A 12902-nucleotide genomic window follows, 5' to 3' on the forward strand; every position below is an offset into this window, starting at 1 on the left:
GTTTAAAAATTGGATCAAAATAAACAAAGATCTTGGGAAATATGTAAAACATATAAAAATAGCCAAAAATCTGATAAAAGGCAGTCTGGCCGCCATGGTTGTTTTCTTGAAACGACAAAAAATTTAATTTTTAAATCCTTAAAAACTTTTAAAAATTGGAAAATCGGACCATATACACTGAAGATATGGAAAAAAGTGTTAAATATATTTATAAATAGCCTAAAACCTGCCAAAAAGGCAGTCTGGCCGACATGGTTATTTCCTTTAAAGACAGGAAATTTAATTTTGATATCTACAACTGAAAAAATTTTGAAAATCGGACTATAAACACTGAAGATATGGAGAAAAATGTTAAAAATATAAAAAAAAACAGCCTAAAACCTGCTGAAAAGGCAGTCTGGCCGTCATGGTTGTCTTCTTTAAAAGACAGGAAATTTAATTTTGATATCTATAACTGAAAAAAAATTTGAAAATCGGACCATACACTGAAGATATGGAGAAAAATGTGAAAAATATAAAAATAGCCTAAAACCTGCTAAAAGGCAGTCTGGCCTTCATGATTGTTTCTTTAAACGACAGGATATTTAATTTTGATATCTGTAACTGAAAAAATTTTGAAAATCGGACCATAAACACTGAAGATATGGAGAAAAATGTGAAAAATATAAAAATAGCCTAAAACCTGCTAAAAATCGGTCCGACCGCATATGATGTTTTATAGTCAATTGTGCTCCTTAATAATGGGAATGTTGTCAAAAAATTTCAGCATTCTATCTTTTATAGGAGCTGAGTAAATCCCATTTCCCCCATAGCGTTACGGACTGACTGACGGACTGACTGACGGACGGACAAAGTGAATTATAGAGTAGCTTCGCTACTAAAAATAAAATAGGTATTATAGAATATCAATTTTAACATCTAATACAAATGTGTATAATTAATTAACTAGCTCTATCTAGCTATGATCGAAATGAAGGCCGGAAATTTTGTTAAAATTCTCTTAATGGAAAAAATATGCCATTATAATTCTATTCAATTAAACTATAGTAGTTTATTCCCTCAAATTCTAGAGAAACTAATAACATCATAAACTAAGATCATAATAATGTAAAAGAGATGATGAAAGTTATTCTTTGTTCATAAAAATACTAATATGATATCATGCACCAAATATACAAATTACTAATATTATAATATCTTGATAAGAGTTCATCTTTTGGACCCATGTTTTTATAATTATCTCTATGCAATATCAGCAATATAACTAAATACAAAAATGACAAGCAACAGAAAATATATTACAATGTACGTTTTTTTAATTGTCTAAATGTACTTTTCGACTTATTAAGATTTTTGAGTTCAATTTGAATTACAAAAGGTCTGGGTTGAAAAATACTTTCATTAGGTACATTACAGAGTAACAATAAATATCTATTCAATTGTAATAATGGAATTCTTCAATTAGTATAAATTAATTCTAAATTTAATTAAATGTTCTTTCGCTACTTTTTATAAAAAATGTCTCTTTGTGAATATTAATTATATGATTATCTGTGAATTAAAAAACTTTGGGGACCCAAAACGTCTCTATAGTTATACAACTGAGATAAAGAAATTGTATGAAAACACTTAAAAAGTACAAGGCCACCACCATGAATCATACTTAGGTCCTTAGTCCATATGCTTAGTGTTAGTGGTAGGTAGGCCCTATTATTGTTTACATTTAACAAGCAGACGAATATTCTAAAAAATCCTCCAAACTGAAATCAATCAATCAAAAAAATCCTCGAAAGTACAGGAATGTCGTCTTCGTTTCCCAAATTTTCAATTTGTACTATAACAACATATTATCTACTAAAAGTATACTTAAAACAACAAAAAGTCAATTCAATGGAGAAAAAATGTTAAAAGATGATTTTAAATGCCTTAAAACAGCAAAATAGAGTTTTATCTATCCTTATTAAAACGACGACATTTGGAATGTAAACATGGTTGCAAACTTTGAAAATGAAAATATTATTCTACATTAAATTAAACTTATAACAATTACTCAAATAAAGCGGTGGTTTTGGAATCCATAAAATGAAATATACTATTATTCATAAAGTACTTGATACATTACTTCTTTTCTCCCCGCCTGGAGATGGTCTAAGTATGTCTGTAAAAAAACATATTAAAAACAATATTGATAACATCAAAAACTAAACAAATGTAGAAATTTTGGTAATAAAACATCTAGGGTTAAATTCTTGTTTGTATTGATTTCGAAATATACCAATGTAATGCCCAAATTATAGGAAAGCTGTGCAAAAAATGCAACTGCATAAATATTTTGTTTGGAAACCATGTTCTGCCCAATGCCGCGCATAGTATCGGCGGCCATTTCCACATTGCAACACGCCGCGTGTGCGGTGTTATTTTCATTCTGAAACACGTTGTTAGCATTTAAATGAATTATTTAGTTTAAATTTAATGTTAAATTAACATATATATAAATTTATAGATTAAGTATGATATAATTGAAAATATTACAGCTAAAATTGTTAATTTTGACCTAATTTATAAAGTGTTAATGATGAAATTTTAAATAATACTTCCATACGGACTTGTTGACTCCCAGTTTCATTTATCTTAATTGTGATGGTGAAATAGTTTTTATGTGATTTATATTCTTTTGGAACAGAATTTAATGCATATATTGTATGTTTAAGTATCTTTCCTTTAATTATCATAATAATAGTTTTTTCTTGAGTAATTTCTTTTATCATTAAAGGTCTTAGGTTTGTTAATTTTCTTGTGAAATAATAAATTGTATGTTTGGGGGATTTTTGACAAAATATTAAGATAAGGGCTTCGTTCTATGAGTTTAGAGGAAGACAACCCTCCTATAATACATGATTTATCTCGGAGCTATATTTATGAAAGCTATACGATCTTTGTCAATTTATTTGTGTGTTGTTCGCCGTTTATGTGGTAATTCGAGTCGCGGAGTTCTTGCGGTGGACGCAAATGGAACACCTAGCTAAAAAAACAATATTTGAGGTTTGTGTTCTAGTGGGTTGGGGTTTCACACCCTCCCAACTATCCCAGGACCAGTAGGTAAATTCCCTGAAGAATAGAATCCAATCGGTACAGTGGTTACCAAGATCTTAAGGGACAGACAGAAGTCGAGCTACTTTGTATTATAGATGTAGTCTAGTGATTGCGCAAATTATTGAGGAAAACTACTGTCTTGATATTTGGAGTGTTGTACCTCCGTTAAAGCTTAAATATTTTATTTCTCTAGATACCACAGTTATAGTAGGAGCAAAAATTAAATGGACAGCTAGATCTAAAATTAGATGGACTGAAATTGTTATTATTTGTATTTATTATCTTTGAATGATATGTTTTCTATTAATTGCTATATTGCAGAAGTAACACCCGTCAAAATGGGTCGTAGACCAGCGAGGTGTTATAGATACTGTAAGAACAAACCTTACCCCAAGTCAAGGTAAAGGAAGAAACATTTACATGGATTCATTTGTATGCTTTTGTAAATGCATCTCTAGGGTTGGCTTATTTATTATTTTTCTTTAAACTATCTTTCTACCTAAATCGACAAATGTCAAGGATTCCGCAGTTATGATTCGTCCCTTGTGCGATTGTTTTAAAATGTGTTTATTTTCAAATGCTTTTTTTCTCTCGGCTTTTTAAAACAATAACTATTATCGTCTTATTTGAAAGTTTTATTTTTTCAAATGAACAATGTTATATCTTTCCTTGTGAGTCTACACTATTCAAATTTATCCAAATACCTATACTTTTTCAGGTTTAACCGTGGTGTCCCCGATCCCAAGATCCGTATCTTCGACTTGGGCAGAAAGAAGGCTGGCGTCGATGAGTTCCCTCTGTCCGTCCATCTTGTCTCCGACGAGTTGGAGCAGCTTTCCTCCGAGGCTATGGAGGCCGCTCGTATTTGCTGCAACAAGTACCTTGTCAAGAACTGCGGCAAGGATCAGTTCCACATCAGGTGATAAAAAACATCTTCGTTTATCTAGTTAAGTTTTTCCTTTCCATTATTTCAAATGTTGTCTTAAAGAGTGGTATTTATGGTTATACTTCTTCAATGAGGGGAAGTTTCTTTATTTCCTGTTTCAGATATTCAGGACTGAATATTGTTAAAAAGAAGACTTCCTCTTTAACAAAATCTTAAGTTTTACCTCTGTAAATAATAATTCCCCCCCCCCCCCCTTGTTTTTTCTCACCAAGTAGTGGGGAAAATGAAAAAATATTTTAAGAACTCTATGTTTTATTTATTTTATCCCTCCTACCACACATTTGTTTAGTTTTTTTCACCAAGGAGGGGGGGGGGGGGGGGGGGATGGAAAAAAATGTTTTCAGTTTTCTTTATTTTTACATGTTATTTTCCTCCAACCACTTACCCCCTCCCCCCCCCCTCTGAGCAGGGTCAATTTTGAAAATATACACCCCTGGTATAGTGTAAAATGGGGTTCGGGTAGGGGGGGGGGGGATGGTTTAAAAGAAGTTCACAACTTTGTGGGGTTAAGGATTTTCTGGGCAAGATACTCTTTAGAGGGTGTAGGTACATTCTCCGAAAACTGTTAAAACTCTTCCTTGACCTATTAGAACCTTAATTGTCCTTGAGTACCATATAGGTACAACGGTTAGGAAGATCATTCGCTTCACAATAACTGACATTCTGTTATTTAATGAATAAATGTAAATGTATTTGTTTCAGAGTGCGTGTCCACCCCTTCCACGTTCTGAGAATCAATAAAATGTTGTCCTGTGCCGGAGCTGATAGGAACGTTGCAATCTTTAATTTAATAATTTTACAGTGGCTTTATATGCCCTGGAAAAGAACCAGATTGAAGTCTTTTTAAATAACATCATTTGTGTGGTGTTAAAGACAATATTCAATTAATAATTAAAAATAAAATCTCTGAATCAATCGGTCTACATTGCCCGGGTCCTTTCATACATCTATTTTATTTGTTTAGGTATTAGAATACGCCTCTAAAATTGAAAGTGAATCTATGTAGGTATGGGTTATTCTATTATTTCAAATGGGTTTATTGCGACTATCTTAGCTTTTCAAGTTTATGTTGGAATTCGAATTACAAAATATTTGATCTAATGTTTCTTATTCTTGCATGGTGTATCATCTTTTTAGATATCAAATATATCAAATAACAAACTTTTCTGAAATGAGAAATCTATTAATGTCTTATACTAATTATTTTTATTTTTGATAGAAAAAATCACTGCTATAAACAAAATGTACAAAACATTTTGGCAACTTTATTTCATTTAAATTAAAAAATTCAACGATTGTGATTCTGCAGGCTCCAAACTGGAATGAGAGGTGCTTTCGGTAAGGCTCACGGAACTGTTGCCCGTGTTCGTATTGGACAGATCCTTCTCTCTGTCAGAAGCCACGACAAGCACAAGGTTTGTACGTTTGTTTACTATTAGAGCTTCTCTATAACTAGTACTAGCAGTTACATCCATAGTTGGTGGCACTTGTGTAAGGGGGGTGGGGGAAGTTAAAGGTATTACACCTTCTTTTTTTCTCTTTTTTTTAATAAGGGCAATTTTCTTTCAGTAATCTCTTTTTCTAGTCATATCCCCCATTCTCAGGATTCGTGAAAAGACTTTGTGAACGAGAACCATATTGGTTCAGCGATTATCGAGATTCTTTCGTATAGACAAAATTAGATATCCTGGTATAAATATAGTAGGATATGTCTGTTCGTACTTTATTTTCACTCGGTTTAAATTTTCCCTCCCCGCATACTGATGTACAAATACACAAAATCATGCGTACATCTTGCATTCCCTATAACATTGTCTTTAAAAGTAAAACCATCGAAAGTAATATATATAAAAAAATTAAGTTTATATTTTGTTTTGGTTTCTTATGCAACTAGTTCAATTTTATTTCTTGTAGGATGCCATTGTTGAGGCCTTGAGACGTTCCAAGTTCAAGTTCCCTGGTAGACAGAAGATTTATGTGTCCAAGAGGTGGGGCTTCACCAAATGGGATCGTCCCGACTACGAGAAAATGCGTGCCAGCGGTCACCTGGTCAAGGACGGTGTCAACGCCAAGTATCTGCCCGAGCACGGTCCCCTGTCCGCCTGGTGTGCTGTCCAAGCTAAATTGGCCGGTATCTAAGCTTTCATCATCTGGAAGTCCTAGCTGTTCGGAACTAAACCTGCAACATGACGACACCACGTTTAAATATGACATTTACATCTTTTTGTCATGTATTTATCTTTGACATCTTTTTATATATTATGAAAATATCTAAATAAAAATTCCTCGCTATGAAGAATAAATGTTTATTATTTTATGTAATTCTAAGGATATTCGTGACAATATGTTGCTAAAAGATTTCAGATTAGATAATAAAAATCCGCCAATAAAAATGGGAGAGGACAGAAGGCGCTCACGATCCAGAGATAGGCGAAGGTAGGATTTAGGGAGTTAATACTCTGAATAGATGAAGGAAGATCTCGATCATAACTATTTTCGGATAGATTCACCCCCTCTCTTTCTCCATTCCCTTTGAACTGGATGGTTCTGTATTGTCTATTCCAAAACTTGTTAGCAATAAGGTGTTAATACAAGTGCGCCAATGTTTTCTTTTTATAAAATTGTTAAAAAATGACATCTGTTTGGTTTTCCTTTGCAATTAAGCTTTTTTTAAGGTACAGGGAAGGTTTTTAACTATTTTGGGAGAGCGTATCTCCACCCTCCCAATTTAAAATCACACCCCCAAATTTTTTTTCTGAATATTTCTTATTAAAACTAAAATTAAAAAGTAGAAGGGCGGTTGACTTATCCCCCTCCCACCTTAAGAACACCTAGAGGCTTCTTGGGGGCGTCCGTTGCCCCTAGTCTTTCTTAAAATAAAAGCTATGTCTTGCATTTTTTTTCAATTCGGTGTTTGATCACGAATTTCATATGGTAAAAATATTTTTCTTATTTAATTGTTATCCTAATAAGATAAAAGTTATGCTTGAAAATTGTTTTAATAGCTATTATTATATGTTGCATTTTTAGATAAACGTCAGAATTTGCGTCAATTGCGTCATTTCTATTTCAGATTTTTATTACCCGTCATCCTCTGAATATCGTTAATAATGATTCAAAAGTTTACCAAAATATTACTCCTTTATTTCTGTGTGGTAAGCACTTTAAGGGGGGGGGGGGGGGGGGAGTTTTGATTCATTTGCGTAAACCGGATTTATAGGCTTTATCTTTGGACTGAGAGGATAGGTTGTAAAAGAGAAAATCCTTTTTATATGATTAATTTCCCCCAGATTTAAGATTTTTGTGGATAGGCCTCCAGGTGGTCTCTGTACAGGCAAAAATAAAAAAATATTTTTTTTATTGAAGAATTAGAGGTCAACTCATAAAACAAAATGTGCATCTTTTTAAATGTTATTCACATGTTTGAAGAAAAAATATGCATACTTTGTATCTTAAGCTGACCTCTCACTCTTAAACATTTTTAAAAAAAATTTACTACCTGGAGGCCTATCCAAAATATCATATATAAGAATGATTTTATCTTTAATAACCTAATCTCTCAGTTCAAAGATAAAGTCTATACACCAGGTTTACGCAAATGTGTCAAAATTCCTCCCCACCCCCCTCCTTATGTCAACTGGGGCATACCTGAAGATTTTTAACACTGGAAACATGTTTATTTATGACAAAAAGAAAAGTGGCTTTCATAGTTAATGCTTATTTTTTAAGATATGGGTTCGCATGATAGCTAAAATGTAGGAATTATTCAAATGTTACATAACAAATTGATTGTGTAACAGTAGTATACTTTTTTTAGTAGCGAAGCTACTCTATAATTCACTTTGTCCGTCCGTCAGTCAGTCCGTCAGTCCGTAACGCTATGGGGGAAATGGGATTTACTCAGCTCCTATAAAAGATAGAATGCTGAAATTTTTTGACAACATTCCCATTATTAAGGAGCACAATTGACTACAAAACATCATTTACGGTCGGACCGATTTTTAGCAGGTTTTAGGCTATTTTTATATTTTTCACATTTTTCTCCATATCTTCAGTGTTTATGGTCCGATTTTCAAAATTTTTTCAGTTACATATATCAGAATTAAATTTCCTGTCGTTTAAAGAAACAATCATGAAGGCCAGACTGCCTTTTTAGCAGGTTTTAGGCTATTTTTATATTTTTCACATTTTTCTCCATATCTTCAGTGTATGGTCCGATTTTCAAAAATTTTTCAGTTACAGATATCAAAATAAAATTTCCCGTCTTTTAAAGAAGACAACCATGACGGCCAGACTGCCTTTTCAGCAGGTTTTAGGCTGTTTTTTTTATATTTTTAACATTTTTCTCCATATCTTCAGTGTTTATAGTCCGATTTTCAAAATTTTTTCAGTTGTAGATATCAAAATTAAATTTCCCGTCTTTAAAGGAAATAACCATGACGGCCAGACTGCCTTTTTGGCAGGTTTTAAGCTATTTATAAATATATTTAACACCTTTTTCCATATCTTCAGTGTATATGGTCCGATTTTCCAAAAGTTTTTAAGGATTTAAAAATTAGATTTTTTGTCGTTTTAAGAAAACAACCATGGCGGCCAGACTGCCTTTTATCAGGTTTTTGGCTATTTTTATATGTTTTACATAATTCACAATATTTTTGTTTATTTTGATCCAATTTTCAAACTTTTATGGGATATCAGTATCAAAATATTTTTTCCCATTGTTATGAGCATCTTTAATATAATTTACTTTGACCATCGTCATCATACAAAATAAAACAAGGTTTCATATTCATTTTATCCAATAAATCTATTCTTGATTCTAGTAAAAAACCTTTTAAATCTACCTGTACGTATTACCATCTACGATTTTTGTGCTTCGCTACTTATGGATGTTGTCATCCTTGTTTTTTTTTTTTTTTGAGAAAGGGATATAGCAGCAGGAAAATTAGTTGCTTTAAAGGGGTAGTTGTAGTGTATTTAAACTTGTGCATTTTTTTCCCTCTAACGGTTTAAACTACATCTATATGGCATATAGTTAAAAGCAGTTTATATCAGGTAGTTTTAAAAATTTCAAAACTTTTAAATCCTTTTCTTTTAATATATGCTACTTTTAAAGCTGAATAATTTTCACACAAATCCAGGGGTGTATATTCTGCACAAGATTTATTTTTTTTCCCCTGCTACAAATTTTTTTATTTTTTTTCCCCCCTAGATTTTTTTAAAAAGTAGGGGGTAAAATAGAAAAATATTTAAAGAACTCTATATTTTATTTATTTTATCCCTCCTACCACACATTTTTTTTAGTTTTTTTAACCAAGGAGGGGGGCGAAATGGAAAAAATGTTTTCAGTTTTCTTAATTTTTACATTTTTTTTCCCTCCAACCACTTATTTTTTATCCCCCCCCCCCCTGAGCCGGGGATCCCATGCAGACTATACACCCCTGCACAAATCATAACTATTAATTTAGTGATCTCTAATCGTTTGTTATTTATTGTAGTACAAAAATAAAACCATGTTTGATGGTATACTTGTAACTTGTGCTTGAAATCCTTTTTCTGAAATGCACTGTATGCAACTATCCCTTTAAGCGAGGCATTTGATCTTGGCCTATAAATGAATTAATAAGGATTTTAGTTTTTAGTTCGAAATTAAACTTACATTTCATATTTATATTATCCTTTACCAGAAGTATACTTCTTTCTTTCATGTTTAATAAGATTATAGGATAAAACATTTCTTTACCAATGTATACTGTATCAGTTTATATTCTAAGCACGTACAAGTTTTGTTTATGTAATAATAGTTATCAATTTTATAACATTCTTTATGGTAAATAAAAATTTTAAAAAGCGTTGACTTTTTTGTACTTTCGCTTTATACTACTTTCTTTTCTGTTTATTAAGATTATATTTACAGGTATACTGTATATTCTAAGCACGTACAAGTCTTATATTAAATGATAATAGTTACCGAACATTTTTATAACTATACTTTATAGGTAGTAAATAAAAATTGAAAAAAAGCATTAACTCTTAAATTGTCGCTTTATTATACAAATGACTTCCATTTAAAATTAGACACGTTTTTCAATTTAAGAAAAACTTGTTTGGAACTTTGGAAATTAAATATTAGTGTTTTTATTTGTTCTACTATTTTCTTATTTGAAAATTAAACTATTATCTCTCAAAGTTATACACTAATAAAACATTTAAAAATGTCTCTTTAATTTGCGGAATAGTTTTTACTTTTTTACTTTTAGGAATTACTTTTTGCAGGTCTAGATCCCGCGACCGCAGGCGTTCCCGTTCTCCCCGCGCCGAAAAGAAGAAATACTCGAAGCGCAGGAAGCCCTCATTGTACTGGGATGTCCCCCCGCCGGGATTCGAACACATCACCCCGCTGCAGTACAAGAGCATGCAGCAGGCCGGTCAGATTCCGGCAACGCTCATGCCCGACACGCCACAGGTAGTAAAGGAAACCGTTTTTTTCCTATGGGTCGAATTGGGGTTTTGGTTGGTGGTTAGGTATATATAATGTTAAATTGTCAATAAGTTACATTTTATATCGTCCATTTAAAGGTACAATTTTTAAAAGATAATGCGCATTTTTAAAAAGGTACATCATTAAAGATTTAAAGAATTTTATGGCGGAATTTGATTTTATTGGAATTTTTGGTACCTTAAGAATCTTAAATATTTTAGTTTACATAAGCTATAGGTAATTCTCTTTTTCCTTAAACGTAAATAGCTTTTTTTATTTGGGTCTTATTTTGCGTGCGTTTTGTGTTTCAGGATTTTAAGGTTTTGGTGTGTTCTGTCTAAATTTCAGGTTTCTAGGTTTCTGCCTTCCTTTCCTTTTTTTAGGAAAGATGGCGTTTGTTAATGCCCATTTCGTGTAAGTACCTAATAGTTTTTTATCAAGTAAATCATTAAAAATCGATATTTTTTCTTTGTGATGCCTATCTATTTTGGATGACTTAAGATATTAACTATCGGCGCTTGCGACAAAATGGCATTTGCAAACGTCGCCTTTAAGGTCAGTCAACAGAGGTTCTTCCGTTTGTATTTCAGGATTTATTAGGTTTTGTGTTGCGTTCAGCCATTCCTCCTCGTTTTGTATTTCAGGTCTTTTTTAGGTTGCGTCATACCTTTCTTTTTCCGGATTTAAGATTATTTCAGGGGTGTATATTTCCTCCAACCACTTTTTTTTTACCCCCCACCCCTATAGCAGGGTCAATTTTGCAGAATATACACACCTGGATTATTTTCAGGGGTGTATATTCTGCATTTTTTTTCATGCATTTTTTCCCCGCTGCAATTTTTTTTAGTTTTTTCCCTCCTGGTTTGTTTTCAAGCAAGGAAGGGGTAAAATTGAAAAAAATTCAAAACTCATTATTTTATTTATATTATCCCCCCTCCCACACATTATTTTAGTTTTTTTTTCACCAAGGATGATAGAAAAATGGAAAAAATGTTTTTATTTCTCTGAATTTTTTCATTTTTTCCCCCCAAACAACATATTTTTTATTTTTTACACCCCTCCCTCAGAACAGCAGTGTCAATTTTAAAAATATACACCCCTGATTATTTTTTGATCATTTTTTGGGATACTTCTCTCCCTCTCATTCCTTTTTAATAACATCTCCCCCCCCCCCCATCTACAAAGAAAAAGAATGGTTAAAACCGAAGGCTTCTCTTTCAGGTTTTTAGGTTTAAGGTATCTCTCAAAAAGTTTCTACTGGTCAGCAAAGCAATTTTCTTCTCTTTTTCAAGAGAGCAAGGCAATTAAGATCATGAATATTTGTTTTTACTGCGGAATTGCCCAATTTTTAGAGAATAATAATTTTATGAAGAGTTTTCAATGCAAAGGTCAAATTAAATCAACTAAAGTGGGCTGGTTAAAGCAGTTTTTTTAATTTACCTGCATTTTAATTTCATTATAACGCTCTTTGTGCACAACCTTTTCTTGACTGTATATGTAATCTTTTATTAAGAAAAACTACAAAATGCAGGCCGTTTGGTCGAATAGTTTGAAAGGCGTAGTTGCACGAAGTGCATTTAAACTTGAATTTAGTGAACTCTATATTTTTTCTGTTCAATAGTTTAAACTACATCTAATTGAAAGAATTTAAAGGGGGGGAAATGTGGTGACTCGTGCCACGACATACCAGCAATTTTATTTTGGGTGCTACTCCCTTAGTTTTAGAGATAATTGGATGAAATCTTTTGGGCTGGGTCAGTAATTACCCCAACTAGAGGTATCTTTCAAAAAAAACGGCGGCGGGACCGCCGCTCCCGCCGCCCGCCGCCGTTTTCCGCCGCCACCAAAAAAAAATTTTTTTTGCATTTCTCGCCGAATTAGGCAATTTGGAATCATTTGAGACCATGTTATTTTTTTCAAAAAATTTTCGCCTTACAAGCAACACTGCGGGGGGACTTTTTTTTTCAAATTCTCGTATATCAAGGTAATATATATCTTAAATTCAGTACTTCTCCTGTGATTTTGAAGATATTGAAACAAAATCTTTTTAGGTTGGTAAGTAAAAAATATTTGAATTGAGAAAACGGCAGCGGGACCGGCGGGACCGCCGCTCCCGCCGTCCGCCGCCGTTTTCCGCCGCCAACAAAAAAAATTTTTTTTTGCTTTTCTCGCCGAATTAGGTCAGTAACTAATGGCAGAGGTACGGCTGCGGAAAACGGCGGCGGGAAATGCAAAAAAAAATTGGCGGCGGAAAACGGCGGGAGCGGTGGTACCGCCGCCGTTTTTTATTCAAATATTTATTACTGACCCATCAAAAAAGATTTTGTTCCAATATCTTCAAAAGCACAGGAGAAGTACTGAATTTAAGATATACCTTGATAT

General features: G+C 32.8%; 3 protein-coding genes across 3 annotated transcripts in view; all 3 read left to right on the forward strand.

Annotated features, from left to right (window-relative positions):
• Window positions 1–12902, forward strand: part of LOC145334698 (monoglyceride lipase-like) — a 166571-nt gene that overhangs the window by 67901 nt on the left and 85768 nt on the right. The window lies entirely within an intron of this gene.
• Window positions 2422–6397, forward strand: RpL10 (ribosomal protein L10). The gene is made up of 5 exons (XM_080180273.1): window positions 2422–3493; window positions 3812–4012; window positions 4742–4805; window positions 5347–5454; window positions 5954–6397. The coding sequence occupies exons 1-5, from the start codon at window positions 3387–3389 to the stop codon at window positions 6176–6178; spliced, it is 705 nt and encodes a 234-aa protein (XP_080036399.1). The 5' UTR covers window positions 2422–3386; the 3' UTR covers window positions 6179–6397.
• LOC145334695 (splicing factor U2AF 50 kDa subunit-like) overlaps window positions 6342–12902 on the forward strand; it is a 32633-nt gene continuing 26072 nt past the window's right edge. The window contains exons 1-2 of the mRNA XM_080180272.1: window positions 6342–6475; window positions 10316–10505. Coding sequence (XP_080036398.1) covers window positions 6342–6475; window positions 10316–10505 — 324 coding nt within the window. The remainder of the gene's footprint in view (window positions 6476–10315; window positions 10506–12902) is intronic.

The sequence above is a fragment of the Acartia tonsa genome, chromosome 12, assembly GCF_053477335.1.
Source record: "Acartia tonsa isolate MP-2025a chromosome 12, ASM5347733v1, whole genome shotgun sequence".
NCBI classification, from domain to species: Eukaryota; Metazoa; Arthropoda; class Copepoda; order Calanoida; family Acartiidae; genus Acartia; species Acartia tonsa.